The 14,512-nt window shown below is 44.6% G+C and overlaps 1 protein-coding gene across 7 annotated transcripts in view; it reads right to left on the reverse strand.

Annotated features, from left to right (window-relative positions):
* Positions 1–13,737, reverse strand: part of LOC146178361 (RNA-binding protein 5-A) — a 42,979-nt gene extending 29,242 nt beyond the window's left edge. For 2 of the 7 annotated variants that reach the window (XM_084578182.1, XM_084578180.1), the window contains exons 1-8: positions 13,213–13,737; positions 13,010–13,139; positions 12,570–12,890; positions 10,956–11,025; positions 9,102–9,175; positions 1,630–1,752; positions 1,137–1,197; positions 569–628 (exon numbers count right to left, since the gene is read on the reverse strand). In XM_084578182.1, the coding sequence (XP_084434308.1) occupies positions 569–628; positions 1,137–1,197; positions 1,630–1,752; positions 9,102–9,175; positions 10,956–11,025; positions 12,570–12,890; positions 13,010–13,139; positions 13,213–13,322 (949 nt within the window). In that variant the 5' untranslated portion in view covers positions 13,323–13,737. The remainder of the gene's footprint in view (positions 1–568; positions 629–1,136; positions 1,198–1,629; positions 1,753–9,101; positions 9,176–10,955; positions 11,026–12,569; positions 12,891–13,009; positions 13,140–13,212) is intronic. The other 5 variants (XM_084578183.1, XM_084578181.1, XM_084578178.1 and 2 more) reach the window with 4 other exon arrangements.
* Positions 13,738–14,512: the final 775 nt, after the last annotated feature.

The raw sequence follows: 14,512 nt of genomic DNA on the forward strand, positions 1-14,512 counted from the left end.
AAACAAAAACAATGCTCTGATAGCCAGTGCAGTGGCTGCATTTATTTCACGAATATATGTGCATTGTCCGAGATTTCTGAGGCACTCCAAAAATCACACCACAGCAGTGATTTCAAAACGGCAAAAGACTAGCGACGAAGGATTCTACAAATTTTTGCAAATAAACATTCCTGAACTATCAAGGAATGTGGCAATGTTCTGGACCTGCTTCACTACGACAAAGTTGTTGGTTCAGCAGAATTTTTTGTACATCCGAAGAATTTTGCTGTAGCGAGATCAGACTGCATAAACAAGTGAAACCCAATTGCTATCTTCCCATCTTCTTAAAAATTTTAATCTTCGAGTACCAAACTGAGGGGAGAAGCCCTTACCTCTGTGTACCATACTTTATGTGCACACCTGAGCAGGACAGAACATGAGGACAGGAGGAAGAATATAATTCCAACCATACAACCCACAAGCACCCCACCGATAGACAATCCAGAGATAGGCTTGCCCACAGAACAAAGCAAATTCTCTAGTAATGACAGCTAGAAAGCAGTGTTGAGGACAAGCCACAGCCACTCACTGTTGGTTGGCACAGAGCTGATCTCATCGTATCCATCCCCAGTGCTGGGGGCTTCTGCCTCTGCATTGGGAGAAAAAGGAGCAAGCAGCAGATGTCACTACTACCAACGTACATCCCAAGCACTGGACCCTGAACAGTACCCAAACATCATTCACTTAAAAACACCATGGCCATTATCAGCCATAGCCCACGCTTCCTCTCATGAGTCACGCACTAGTTAGACCAGACTCTCATGAGTCATGCGATAGTTAGACCTGAAGCGCAGATGAGCAGGATAAGCTGTCCAACACAATGTAATTCCACAACACTTCATATCATAATACAGATTTCCAGGGCCCAAAAGCTATAAAATGTTTGCCTTGATGCCAACCCTGCCTAAGTCCAGTTACAAGAATTAAGAAAGTTACAAGAATCCTGCTTCTCTACAGAACCAGTGGCCCAACTCCACAGCACAAAACTTCAGTCGGTCACAGTGAGACATATACGAGAAGTCTGCCAACACACGCCCGCTAAAAACTGGCAGAACTTCACTCTCCATGCATCCACATTTTGTAATTAAAGCACTCACCTTCTCTAGTTGCACTGCACTTGAAGCAGCTGTCTCTGCGCCTGAAGTTGTTGACACCGCACTGAAAAAAGAAAAAGGGTAACAGTGTTTGGGAGTACCTAAACAGTACCACTTGGCAGCAGAGTTGTTTTTCTCATGGCACCATTACAAGTGAGGGAAGGGGGGATGCAGCCACGCTTGAACTGCCGCATCCCTTTCATGTGGCAAAGTTGTGACGGAATACCGAAACAGCATGAAAGGTGTGGTGCGGTTTAGTAAATGAGGTGTAACTTCCCAAGCAACTTAAGCAGAGGGATCACAGCTACACTGCAGTGCGCTGTGAGAGGCTGAAGTATAAAGTGGTGGCACAGTGTGCAGCTGTCGTGGGGCTATTGCACTGCATAAGACAGCATAAAAGTTTGTCAGTTTCTTTTCTATCAAGCCAAGAACATGTTCTCTAATGTTGTTTGAACTTTCTTTTGCGTCCTTCAAATAAGTGTAGCTGCCCACCCACCTTGCCACAATTCCAGTCTGTGCGTGCCAGTAGTCCTCCCCTGTCCATGCCCCCGCCGCCAAAGCCATCCTTGGGAATGCTGTAGTGGAGAGTGCAGCGAAGGTCACCCAGCTGGATGATGCCCTGCAAGAGAGCAGACAGAGGGCACACCCGCATCCGGTCAGTAAGGCAAGGGGCAGTGGGGGTGTGTCGTGGGTGTGGCACGCATCCATTCTGTCCTCCTCGCATCTCATCCAACACAGAGGCCGCTGCCGCCGCGGTGGACCGAACACCCGGTCAGAGGGGGGACCCCTTGGTAGAAGAAGAGAGGTGGGCGCCTCGTCTTGGTTCAGTCCAGCACGCCGCTCAGAGTCTCCCACATGCAAAGCCAGCGGCCCCACCCCTAGGGCACCATCCCGCCACTTGTTCTGCCATCATTGCCTTCCTTGACCACCTTTGCTTTTGACGTACAGAACTACACGCGTAAATGTGACTGTGCAAGTCCTCAGAGCAAGGGTGCTGCGGAGTAACAAAATCTCAGTTTCAAAACTGGTTTGCCGTGAAGATGGAAGTAAGAACATGGTAGAGACGATAAACGAAAGTGCTGCCACCAGCATTTTTGAGAGCAACTTTAAACCAACTAGCCCAAACTAAAGTATTATTGGCCTAAATTGCCCTCCGACTGACATACGTCTCTGGAAACTGAATGCTGTAGTACAGAGTCATCCATGCCACCCCCAGTTTGGTGTACCTATCAATTTCTGGTTGTAAGGCAACGTGGCGAAAAATGGGAGTTTCAGATTGTTTGCAACACCTGAGCTCAGGAAAAAACTTGCGCAGCCACAGTTTATCTCACGTAAACTGACATTGGAAGCGAATCGGCACTCAAATAACTGCAAAACAGTGACGAGACGACTTTGAAGACAAAGGCTGTCACGTAGGTAGCCTTAATATACGCTGAATGAAAACCTAGGCTCGCAGAGCATGATGCACAGATTACAGGCACTGTTTTATGAAGGCAGCTACGCAGTTTCAATAATACTAAAGTGACATGCATGGCAATGGCCGAAAGTTACCCCTGGCAGGAATTAAAGTCATGGCATTGAAAAAAAGTGCCAAGCGTCAGTGTGAAACCACAAGGCCAAATGAATTAGTTGGCTCACTAAGGCCCAAGCCCTCAGCTTACTACCAGCAGACCTACACAATGGTGCTTTAATAAATTGTTTCTGAGCAACTCACACTGCAAACATGTGAAGCCCGTAGCACAAGTGCTGTTTCTCTAGTGACAGAGGGCTCTGAAATTCTACACCTCACATTTTTTGATAGCTACTTTTTTTTTAATTTATAATATTAACTGTCAACCTAGCCACCTTACTAGATGTGCCCGATAAAAAATGGGGCTACTGCTAAGCTTTAATGAAGCTTACACTAACACAAGCCCCTCCTAACGGCCGCATGACCTAATCCCAAGAAATATGTGCCTTGTGCTAGAGTTACCATTTCTGTGAAAGATGAAGCCAACAAGATGACAATCCTTATCAATGAATTCATTCCCACAACAGCCAGCCATAGAAAGCCCTGGAAGCATGTGGTAATTACGACAACCTTCCTCCCCAAAGTGCGGTTCAGTCTGTGGGAGGTGTGAGTGGTTTAAATCTCTATGCCATGGTGGGCGATGCCACAAGGTAGCCTACCATTCTTTCCTTGTGTTGTTTCATTGTTGGTGTGCAGCTTGATAACAAGGGAAGTCAACCCAAGTACATGAGGAATTTCTCAAGTGTGCTTAAACCACTGCCACGCTGCCACTTTCGATCAACATCAAGTCAATCAAAATCAAGCTCGATGTGGATCCAGCGTTGCTACGCTGGCGAATTCAATCGCGATCGCCCACGATCATGCTCTGCTGCCATCAAGCTGCCTTTGCCACCCTAGTTCCCAGACATTAATCGAATATCCGAACTAAATGTAAAGATTAACAAAACGACTTACTATAAAAACACACAATTTTAAGATAAATAACTTCTTGCTTAAATTTGTGTGATCTGAATTGCTAAAATATGGTCTAATCTTGGCACCATATGTGTGTTTTGGTAGTGGTAAACAAATGTGTGGACTTAAACACGCTTGCCAGTTTCCACGTCTGCTAGTTGCCTGTAGTACTGCCTGCGTGCCCAATGGATGACAAAACTGCTACTCCTCCACGAAAGCTGTGGTCTGAAAAAGAACAAAGTTTTGCTCAAGCTTGCGTTTCTACACATGTTATAAACCGATGGCTATGATCATGTGCACAGCATCATCTCTCGTGTAGCGATACAACTTGTCAATCGGAATTGAGTGGCCACGTGTAGTACCCCCCATCTCAATCGCGGTTGAAGCTTAATCACGATCGTCATCGATTGTGATCCAAAGTGCCCATGTGACAGCGGTAGGAAGCTGTATTCGACATGAATTGTTCCAATGTTTCCATGCTGCTGCAATTAATGATTCTGCTACTACAGACAAGAAGAATGTAGCCGTAAGGCTGCGCTTGGGAGGATGTCAATGAGTAATTACTCCCTTATTAGAAATCTACTAATTTTCCTCCTAATTATTTGAGTAAGCCACACTACTATTGTACAATGTGAAGAACAGGGAAGGGGGGTGAAAGAAAATTGGAGATTGTCTGTGCATTGTACCTGACCAGAAACGTTAATTCCTGTACTAGCCCCAATACACCTTTAGTGCACCAGCCTCATCATTTCCTCCCTTCCAGGCAGATAAAGATCAACTCCAGAACTACACAATTACAGAGTGCGCTGCTACTAGAATGTTACACCTGAACAACTTAGCGTAAGGCAATGTGGACAGCAATGCTGCATGACAGAACCGAAAATACCCTTAATAAGACCAAAATTTCCTGTTTCAAGTCCATTTTCCCTTCAGTAAATTGAGAACCCTACCAATTTGCAACAAGTGAGAAAATTTAGGTTGTTAAAATATGTCAAAACTCTGCAGAAACTCCCTGCAAAAATCTACTCAAGTTCTCTGAATGAAACATCATCCATGTGATAATGTCCATGAGTATGGAACAACTTGATGTCTATGCTCAAGTATGGACTCCATGGACCAGTAAAGGTTATAAGTCTAGCAAGGACTTCAGATTTACAATGCTCAAACAACTGCAGAAAGAAGTAACTCCCAGCAAAAATTTAGTTAAGTTCTCTGTACCACTCATGTAATGCTCCATACCCGAGGCCTTTGAGGTATAATGAATAAATAAAAAGTAAGCGTGGAATCCTTTCGTGCTTATGCTCAAGTATAAGCTCAATGGAAAAGTCTAGCAAGGACTTAAGACTAACGACGCTCAAACAGGTGAAGAAAAATTTGTAACACATTCCCTGCACTTTCTTGCCCAAATTTCGCATACGTTCTGGACCAGAGGCATCTGAGGAAGTATTTTTCGGACTTAACAATGTTCTGCTAAAAGAAGCCAGCAAAGTCACGGATGATTCTACAGAGAAACAAAGTGGAGCAAAGCAAATGAAGTGAAACTACTCTTTGGAGCTAGATGTCTATCTCCTAACAATGTTCTCCTGATCCACAGGATCGGCTACATCGAAAATGCTACACAATTCCGTCTTCACGAGCACCAAAGGGAAACATTCAAATAGATTACTACATTGTGAAAATATCCCAGGATTTGAGGCGTGCCTATGCTAAACTGATGAAAGAGAGAGCATGCGAATATGTGAATTTTAAGCGACAAGGCATTTAACCCACAGTCTGAAAGCTATCACTGTTAAATGTTTACTTTTGGCAAGAACCAGTAAGCAAGAGTTATGTTAAGGTAAGTTATGCCAGTAACCAAAGCAACGATCCAGCCGAACTCTGGCATGAGATCTTTATCGCTTTTCCGCACAGCTCTTTCGTCCATCTTAACTCAGCTGTGGTGCTCCCTTTCGAGTCTCTAAAGTCGAGGAGCAGCTGATAATCTCAAAGGGTACCTGATGCAAAAGTAATTATTGTTGCAACAGAGATAACTTTGCATCACATACTGTCTAAGCAGTCTCTTTCTGCAAGAGAAGAATACAGTCCCCAGAAAATAATCCGCAAGGAAGTCATGGCCTGATCCTGGTGTCTCCTTAATGCTAGTCTGCACGACTTTTATGATGAGTTCTCACCAGATGGAAAGTCAATTAAACACAAACTACAGAATGCTTTTTTTTTTTCTAATAAGCAAAAGTGATGGCGTTTAAACTTGATTCGTTAGCTATTCACACCTTCTTGACTGAGCTTTAAAACATTATTGCTTTTAAGCTATTGGCTTGTTCACACAAAGGTTTCACTTAGAAATGGCTTTCTGCAGTCTATGTTTTGTTTAATATACAGTTTGAAGAAAGTACTTGCCCAGCAATTTCAGGATCAGTAACATCAAAAATGCTGCTTGTACCAGCTGGAATGGCATTTACTGTTCGGCTATCTATAACCAAAACGAGTATGTTGTTTCAGCATACTGTTCATTCCTCGTTGTCCAAGTTTTTTCCCAGCAGAAGGCGATGCTGGTTGTGCTACTCAACAAATCAGGCTATCACTGTTAGTCTTTCCACTGAATAATTTTACATTAAACAGGAATGCTCCTGCGACAAATAAGAAAATTAGACATGAAATGAAATGTAGAATGCCATACGGGGCAACGTATGTTTCTAGGAAGCTAAGAGCATATGTAAAAAATAAAATTTCTTTTCTACAGCCTGTCAAGGCTAACTCAAAAGCATATCTATGTACTTGCAAAGCAGTCATTAGTGTTGCTCATGAAGAATTGTAACAAAATGACAACAGCGATAATGCTATGTGAGTTTAGAAGAGTTACACAAGAGTGAATGCGGCTGGTGTTAGAAACAGAAAGTTGGCCTCTTTCAAGCAAGGCAATGTTAGCTATGTCGTGTAGATAGAAAAAAAAAAAAAAGCGAGGTGGCAAGGAAGGCTCCGGCTATAATACACACATGTCGATTATGCTAGAGACGCTTGATGTGATGGCTCACCCTCGACTGATGCCAAATATGCAAGCCTTTCAAACACATCCCAATTTGGAACAACGCCTGCCACTAACAAGCATGGCCCCTATGTAAAAACTAGGCCAAACTTTCACAGCTGTTAAATAGTTATATCTGAATGCACATGTCCACGCGTCATTATCCCAACTTGCTCTCAATAATTGGCTTTGACTGATGGGCTCAAAGTGGTAAACAAACCTGTAGCCCAAGACTACTATCTACTATACAGTCTGCATGCATCTACGAGAGCCTTGGCCGACAGTCACTATGGCTGCCCAGACTTGCAGGCCTGACACTTCAGTCGAGGGTCATTCGACTGTGCCAGAAAGTGCTGCCCAGTGCATATGCTGCATCATGTACTGGAAGCAAGTTTCCTGTTTTAAATCTTTCAAATGCGGATGCTTTTGTCTGTCATCACATTAGGCTAATCAGCTCAAGAGGAGAGGCAATCGGAAGCCTAGGCTTTAACTGCTAACTCGTCAACTACAGTACACTGCAGGAGTTACAGCTGCTTTCAGCTTATGGTGCCCATACAGAGCGCTCGAATAAGCTTGGCCATTACATCGTCTTACGGCTGGCTGAAGCCAAACTGACTGCTTTGCCCTTAGTCACTTTCTGCATAAGTAGGAGTAACTAGACTAAAATATCTAGTTAATAAAGTTGGCCAAAGCATTCTTGGAATGCTGTATTCTCACATGCATCCAAACCAGTCATTTTCAGCCTTGACATCAAAAATTCTCCTAACGTGCTTTCCCCACAAAGTTACAATTATAATACATAATCAGCATGAAACCTTTTTTTCTAATTCACAATCAGAGTTCATTCATGAAAGCTTATACTAAAAAAAAAATAAATCTCATTCCTTGACAAGTATAGCTCCATGTATTTGACTTCATAATGAAGATATCTGTACAACAGTTTTACCTTTTCATTTAACATTCATATAATCTGTGATGGGACCTAGAGCGACTACAAACATGGTCAAATTCTGGCTTTTGTCATCATACACAATTTTTCCCAAATTCCAGGAAAACCAGGACGAAACCCCAAAACGCAACCTTAATGCCAATTTTAAAAGACCATGATCAAAAGAGATTAAAATTAGAGACAGACTACTATAGATGAGTATAAAAATATTGGTATATTCTTGTAGAGCTTTCCCTATGAATACAACAACATTAAGGGCAGAACTTGCAATTTTAACAGGAATTTATATTCCAAACTGGCAAATAATGTTAGCTTAGGGCCAATGGTGGCGGCATCATGTGTTTTAACTTACACATGTGTAAGGTTATATGTGAGGTTACACAGGTAGGGTGAAAGCGAGTGCTGCATTGAAACTCATCTGGTTGGGCTCACAATGTGAACAAGGCTTTCGTATGGGAGCTGCAATGTTTTTGCTTTGTTATTGGTCGGCATCTGCCCAACCAATTTAGAATAAGGCTTGGCGCAATAATGAGGATTTTTTTGTCTCAAAAGCTCTTGTAACTAGTCAGTTTCTTGCGTGGGTTCGCACTGTGTTTCATTCATTAAAACCTTTGAAAAAGCAAACTGCCACAGTGACAGTGCAATCAGCAGTGCCAGAAAAGAAAAACATTTGCTGGTATCTGTGACAGGCATCTTCTGTCCTTGATATCATTTTAAAAGCACCTTAGTCAATTACAGTTACAGAACTAAACCTATGCATCTTGATTAGGGCAACATTCATTTTATCGGTACTTTCTGTTGCACAGGTTGTGGGTAGTCATTATGTCCACAATATTAAGGTTTGCAGATGCCGGCTACAACCGGACACCAAAATTCCCAAGCAAAAATTTCCTAAAGAGTGTTCTGCCAAAGTATTTTGATCGTCACAAACAAAATCTATGTTTTTGGCATATATGCAAGGCTCTGTAAGGGCTAGGAACTAAGCCTCCTGGGCCCATAATCCTCAGTTTTTGTTGTTTTCAGAAGCGTCTATTTTGCCATATTTGCATTCACGTGATTGGTGGAAACGTCAGGAACAGAAACGGTGGCACCTGAATTGATACCTATTCCGGCATTTCCCCCAATCAGACGACCAGAGGTGAAGACAAAAACAACACTTCTGAAAACAATGCAAGCTTGAAATACAGGCCCAACAGTGCAGCCACTGGCTAAACTGCCAACACCAACTGCATGCCAGGGTCAAATAAAACCAAAACGCCCCTTTAACTAAAACCAGTTTCCGACTTCAGTTCTGCCAGCTTGAGCAAAGCCCACAGTGTACTGTATTTCACGAGACTCTGGGCAAAGCACCTGCACACTGGCACCGCCGACATGTCAAAGCGCACATGCGTGCGCACGTCAGAAAGACACCCTGTTCCCGGCACCGACACAGAGAAACCGGGAAGGGCAGAAGAAGAGGAGGTGAGGAGGTAGGAGGTGATGGGCACACAGATGAGGCCCGCTTTTCCAAGAGGCCGAACGAGGGGACGACACCTTTGTAAGTTCCTTCCACCGAACCGCTTCGGAGAGATAGCGAAACTCCACAAATGCAAACCCCCTGGAGGCACCTATAAAGGGTGGTCACAAAGCCAAAGGAAGCGCACCATTAGTATCCCGCCATGGGCAACAAAGTCGCGCGCGCCACACCACATGGCGACACTTCCCGGCACAACCGCACACATTGAAGCTCTCTTTTCCGCTGGCCGCTCTCGCTTCCCCATGGAATTTTTTTTTCTTTTTTTCTGATTTTTCTCCCGAATGCCCGTGCAGTCCGTCGTCTCTAGAAGATGCTAGGACCACCACGATCATCCATGTCCCAGCCACCAGCAGGAAAATGTTGGCAAGCTTGCAAGAATATTTTTACGCGACGCAACTCAAACAATGCTCCGAGACACATAACTCTCTTAACAGTGCAGGCCATGACGTGGCTATGCAACGTTCCGACAAGATTCTAAACAATCTGCCTAAACTGCAACATTAAAGGCTGACACAACAATAACTGCCTTGCAGTTCATTAAATTTTTGATCATCTTCCATGGCTCCAGCTAAATCACTCAAACAATGTACTACTACTTGAAGTCACTTCTTTCGTGTAAGGAGTAAGTGTATTCACGGTTGCATGGTCAGAGACGTAGCATGATGGTGCAGATTACATCAAGCCACAGAATGTGTAGCTCTGGCCACAGTTTTGTGCTTTACAGCATGCTAGCATTACTGTGAGAAGAGGGAGAACTTGGAGACAAGCAACGTCAATAAAGTTGATTTAAGGACCCTTGAGCTTAGACATGTGCGCCACATCATTTGTCAATTTAAGAAACCATGAATGGCTGAAGCCTCAGCACACTCTACCAGCCAGTAACATAATATGGGGCTGTAATATTTTGAGTATGAGTAATATTAATAGCTCTTCAGACATGCAGTGCCTCAAGACAAGTGGGGCTTGTCAAGGCCAGTCGATGTGTCAAGGTAGAGTGTAGCTTTTATGAATCATTTGCATGCTTGCAGGCAGTGGGTTGTATATGTAACGTGAAGTAACGTGAAGTGTAAAAGCAGCACACTGAAGAGTTAGCAAGAGTAGTGTCAAAACGAGACACAAACAGTAGCGCATTGGCCCCCAAGTAAAAATCCACGCCTGTGCAAGCGTATTCCTTGAGAACTTATGACTTACCTCAGATGCAAAGACGACTCAAAAGCAGTAAAAGCATCTGTGCTTAATGTCAGAAATGTTTAAGTAAATGAAGCGCTCCTAATCTTAACTTAATATAATTTGAGGGTCCTTTTTGGCTCTGCGCGACTTTTTGTACTTCTATTTCATTTCGTTATGGGTTTATTTTTCCTGAAAAGCCCAAGCAACATTGCAAAGAATATATAAAAATGCCCGTATAAAGCTTTATAGAGAGAAGGAATGTCTGTATGAGGTTAAAAGGAAGCATATGGTTACCTTTTACGAGTACTAATACAATGATCTAGAACAGATGTACCTTTCCTGATTCAATTAAATAGGCAGTTTATAAATTTCAGTTTCACTTCCCTTATTTTACAACTCACTAACAAGTTTTAACAATCACTGCCAAGCTGTAACATTTCTTGCAAATGATAGAACTTTATTATTAGTATAAAACAACACAAGACTGTGTGTGCTAACAAAGGCACTACAACTGGACGTTCGTAAAAGAGTTACAGACACAAATGAGGTGGTGGGCTGTGTCCAAAACGTCTGCACCATCACAATGAGAATCACAGACACAGTAAAAAGAATATTTTGTCAAATATCAGTTCACACACACAAAATTCAAGCACACCCCTTCAAAGGACATGCAGCAAGTGAAGTAAGAAAGGAATGCCTACCTGTGTCTTTGCGTTTCATAAGCCTGATGTCCTTAGGCTCAAGGCCATAGCGAACCACTTCATTTCGAAGCTGCAGACATGAAAGCTCGAGTCAGGGGATTAGTCACTCCTAATGCTGCTTCAAGCATGCTCGTTCACTAAAGTTAATGAAAGGCCCTTATCGGCTACGTAAAGGCTGTTGCACAAAACAACACCTGAATGCTACACATTCGGAATAAAATCTCCCGACAAAAATTGAACAAATATGGGCTCCTTTACAACGCAACAAATGAACATGAAATACCAAAATACATGTTCCTCAAAGAATTTTACCAAGCCCGCACACAAAGACAAGCAGATACAGTAACGGAGAACTCACTCGTGTGCTCATCTCTATGTGCATGTGAAAGGTTGATTATGCTATCAAGCAGAGAGGCTGTTTACAAATAGTAGTTAAATCCTAGCTGTATGTTGATCAAGCAGAAATACTGCTTAATTGTAGCAGTGTGCTCTAAGTACCATCTGTGCTGCCCGTGTATAACATACATAGTATGCTTTATACCTAAGGCCCTTAATTTTCCACAGTGGTACTGAGAAAAAAAAAAGCTGAAGCTCCGAGTCTTCTAAACCTAGTTATACCTTACATACCTACTCACAAAACAGAAGACTGAAAAGATGCACGACGAGAACAATAAGGCCTAAGGTACACATGCACAGTTTACGTTCTTCAGTACAATAGTTCCCAGTTTTACTCAATTCAAGGTGCAGGCCAATTGATATATGAAGCAATCCATGCTCCAACTGAAGCCTCCTGCTGCTTGTGGTTCTGTTTGTACACCAGCCTGCACACTGTAAAACCGTCAAGAGCCAGTTATTGTGCAAATTAGCAAAACTGATGGCAGCATCTTAGCACAAGCTGACTGGGCCTTTCCATCACAATGCTGAACCACATGAGGGACCAGTGCATTATCAGGGATGTGCACTCACCAAGTAATACATAATGCAAAATGTAATGGCCTAGCAAACTGAAATGCACATAATTCCCAAATGGTTTCAGTGGATTTGGTTGTATATATTCTCCCTTTTCCATTTACGTATGCAACAGCGCCACCCTGCTGCACAATTTCTGCCGTTCCCAACATCCCTAAATATGAAAAGAAAAATGCATACCGCACACGGCACAAACCTCCAAAACAAGAGGGACCAATAACTATGCAAACTTGATGATAGCAATATCCTAGCCCTTAAAACATTGCAATATGATCACTCTCAAAAGCTGGGATGCTAATGCAGTAGAAATTGGTCTACGGGTTAACGTAGAAAGATGGGCTAGTTGGTCTTGATAAGTAGAGTGCATATTTTTTCAGCGCAAAATCAAAGACAGGACTAAAAGAAGTGACAGACAAGGGACGAATGTTGATTTCAACTGATAGTTTATTGCAAGCAACATAAATGCCCCCAAACCTTAGCCTCTGCATTATCGTACAGATTACAGCCTCACCAGAGTCCCCTATGGCATTCGTCCCTTGGTGTCTCCTCTTTAAGTCCTGTCTTTAATTTTGCGCAGAAACAAAAAATGCACTCTACTGGTCTATAGGGCAAACATCGCAGAAGTTATGCCAACGGTGTTACTACCTCCGCGTCTGTAGTGTCAACTGGCATGCCCCGGACCATGATGGTGCTGTTCGGTATCTCGTCGCGCCGGTCCAGGCCACGGTCGCGGTCCCGATCGCGGTCTCTGTCGCGATCCCTGTCTCGACCACGGTCGCGCTCCCACGAGTGGTCGCGGTACGAGCGATCCCGGTCTCGCTCTCGGTCACGGCGCCGCGAAGACCGCTCCCGGTCCCCATCTGCAACGTCGTAGTCCCGCTCCCTGCGCCGATACCGCTCCGGCTCATCGATGTCGCGGTAGTCCACGTCGCGGGCTGCCATTTCACGGCTCAGGGGCGACTGCTGCTGCAGCGACAGGAGTCGAAGGGAAAGAGGAGAGGAAAGAGACGGACAACCGTCGTACAAGTTAGGGCGTGCGGTGTGGCAGCAGCTCCCAAGCGCTCGTCCAAGAAACCAGCACACACGGCATCGTAGTCACGGCGGTCATAGTAGTCACGGTCCACCCGGTCCGCACGGTCCCGGTCCCGGTCTCGACTGCGGTCGCTACCACGGTAGTCTCGGTCCCGGCCTCGATTTCGCTCGCTGCGCCGGTCCCTGCAATTGAAAGCAAAATGTGTTGCAGGTGATGAGCGATCTTCAGCACATCTGCTGTTACACGCACACTGACCTGTCACGATCTCTTTGGCGTTCCTCTCGAAGAGGCGGCGAAATCATCGCCGTGCCGTCGTAGTCGCCGGGTTCCATGTCGCCGTACTCGCGCAGGTATTCAATGCTCATCGTTGCAGCGGGCTCGTGAGCTCCTCCTTAAAGCACTGAAGATGACGGGCCAGGGTTGAGACGGTCACATGGGGTTTCACAAAGCCACAAGGCACAGAACCCAGCCGCAACGAGCTCGCTGACGCGCCTAATAGGTTGCGCATTTGCCTGCATACCGCCGTTTCCAGTTCTTCCTGGCCACGAAACCCCCCTACTGCGAGCCTCACCTTGGGTGGAGAGCCGGATCGCTTCCTTCTTGCACAGATTTCGCCACCGGGCCTAAATACACCACCTATATGCAGGCGTGGCGTTATATCATTATAGACACCTGCCGCCAAAACAGTGGACGCAATCACACTAGGAAAATGGCGGAAACGCAACGCGAGAAACGAACGCAGCGAACGCTACGAACCAGCGAGCGCATTGTATTTGTACGCACCGACGCCTCCAGAGGCGCTGCGTGCACAAGCGAAAGCCGCAAAGACAAATTAACATAAGAGCCAACATCAGCCGTTTGCGCAAATAAATCGAAGTCGACGAGATTGATTTAAAAACTGATTGATTGATTTATAGGAAGGGAAAAGGCGCGGTAACTCTCTCACTTGTTTTCTGTGGACACTTCAACCACGCCGTAAGGGAAGGAGGAAGGTGGGAGTGAAAGTGGAAAGAGAGAAAGAGGAGCCGTAGTGGAGGGCTACGGAGTAATTTCTACCACCTAGGGATCTATAACGTGCGCTGACATCGCACAGTACACGTGCGATTTTTGATTTAAAACTGATTTATTTATAGGAAGGGAAAGGCGCGGTAACTGTCTCACTTGATTTCTGTGGACACCGCAACGGCGCCGTAAGGGAAGGGAGGAAGATGGGAGTGAAAGTGGAAAGAGAGAAAGAGGAGCCGTAGTGGAGGGCTACGGAGTAATTTCGACCACCTAGGGATTTTAACGTGCGCTGACATCGCACAGCACGCACGTGCGAGACCTAGCGAGACCTAGTGTTCCTGTATATGCTCCTGCGGGAGCATATACAGGAACACTAGCGAGACCTGCGCCACCTGCATACTGTAGCTAAAGGAGGAGGAGAATATATAATCTTTGGCAGCAAACATGAGCACACCGTCACACTGCACGCACTTAATTTGTTGTACACTTTAAAGCAATGCTTATGCCAAAACAATAGTCGCACTTGTGGCACAAAGTTCAGTTTTTGTAA

The sequence above is a fragment of the Amblyomma maculatum genome, chromosome 9 (genome assembly GCF_055883805.1).
Source record: "Amblyomma maculatum isolate TAMU_Amacu chromosome 9, ASM5588380v1, whole genome shotgun sequence".
Classification (NCBI taxonomy): domain Eukaryota; kingdom Metazoa; phylum Arthropoda; class Arachnida; order Ixodida; family Ixodidae; genus Amblyomma; species Amblyomma maculatum.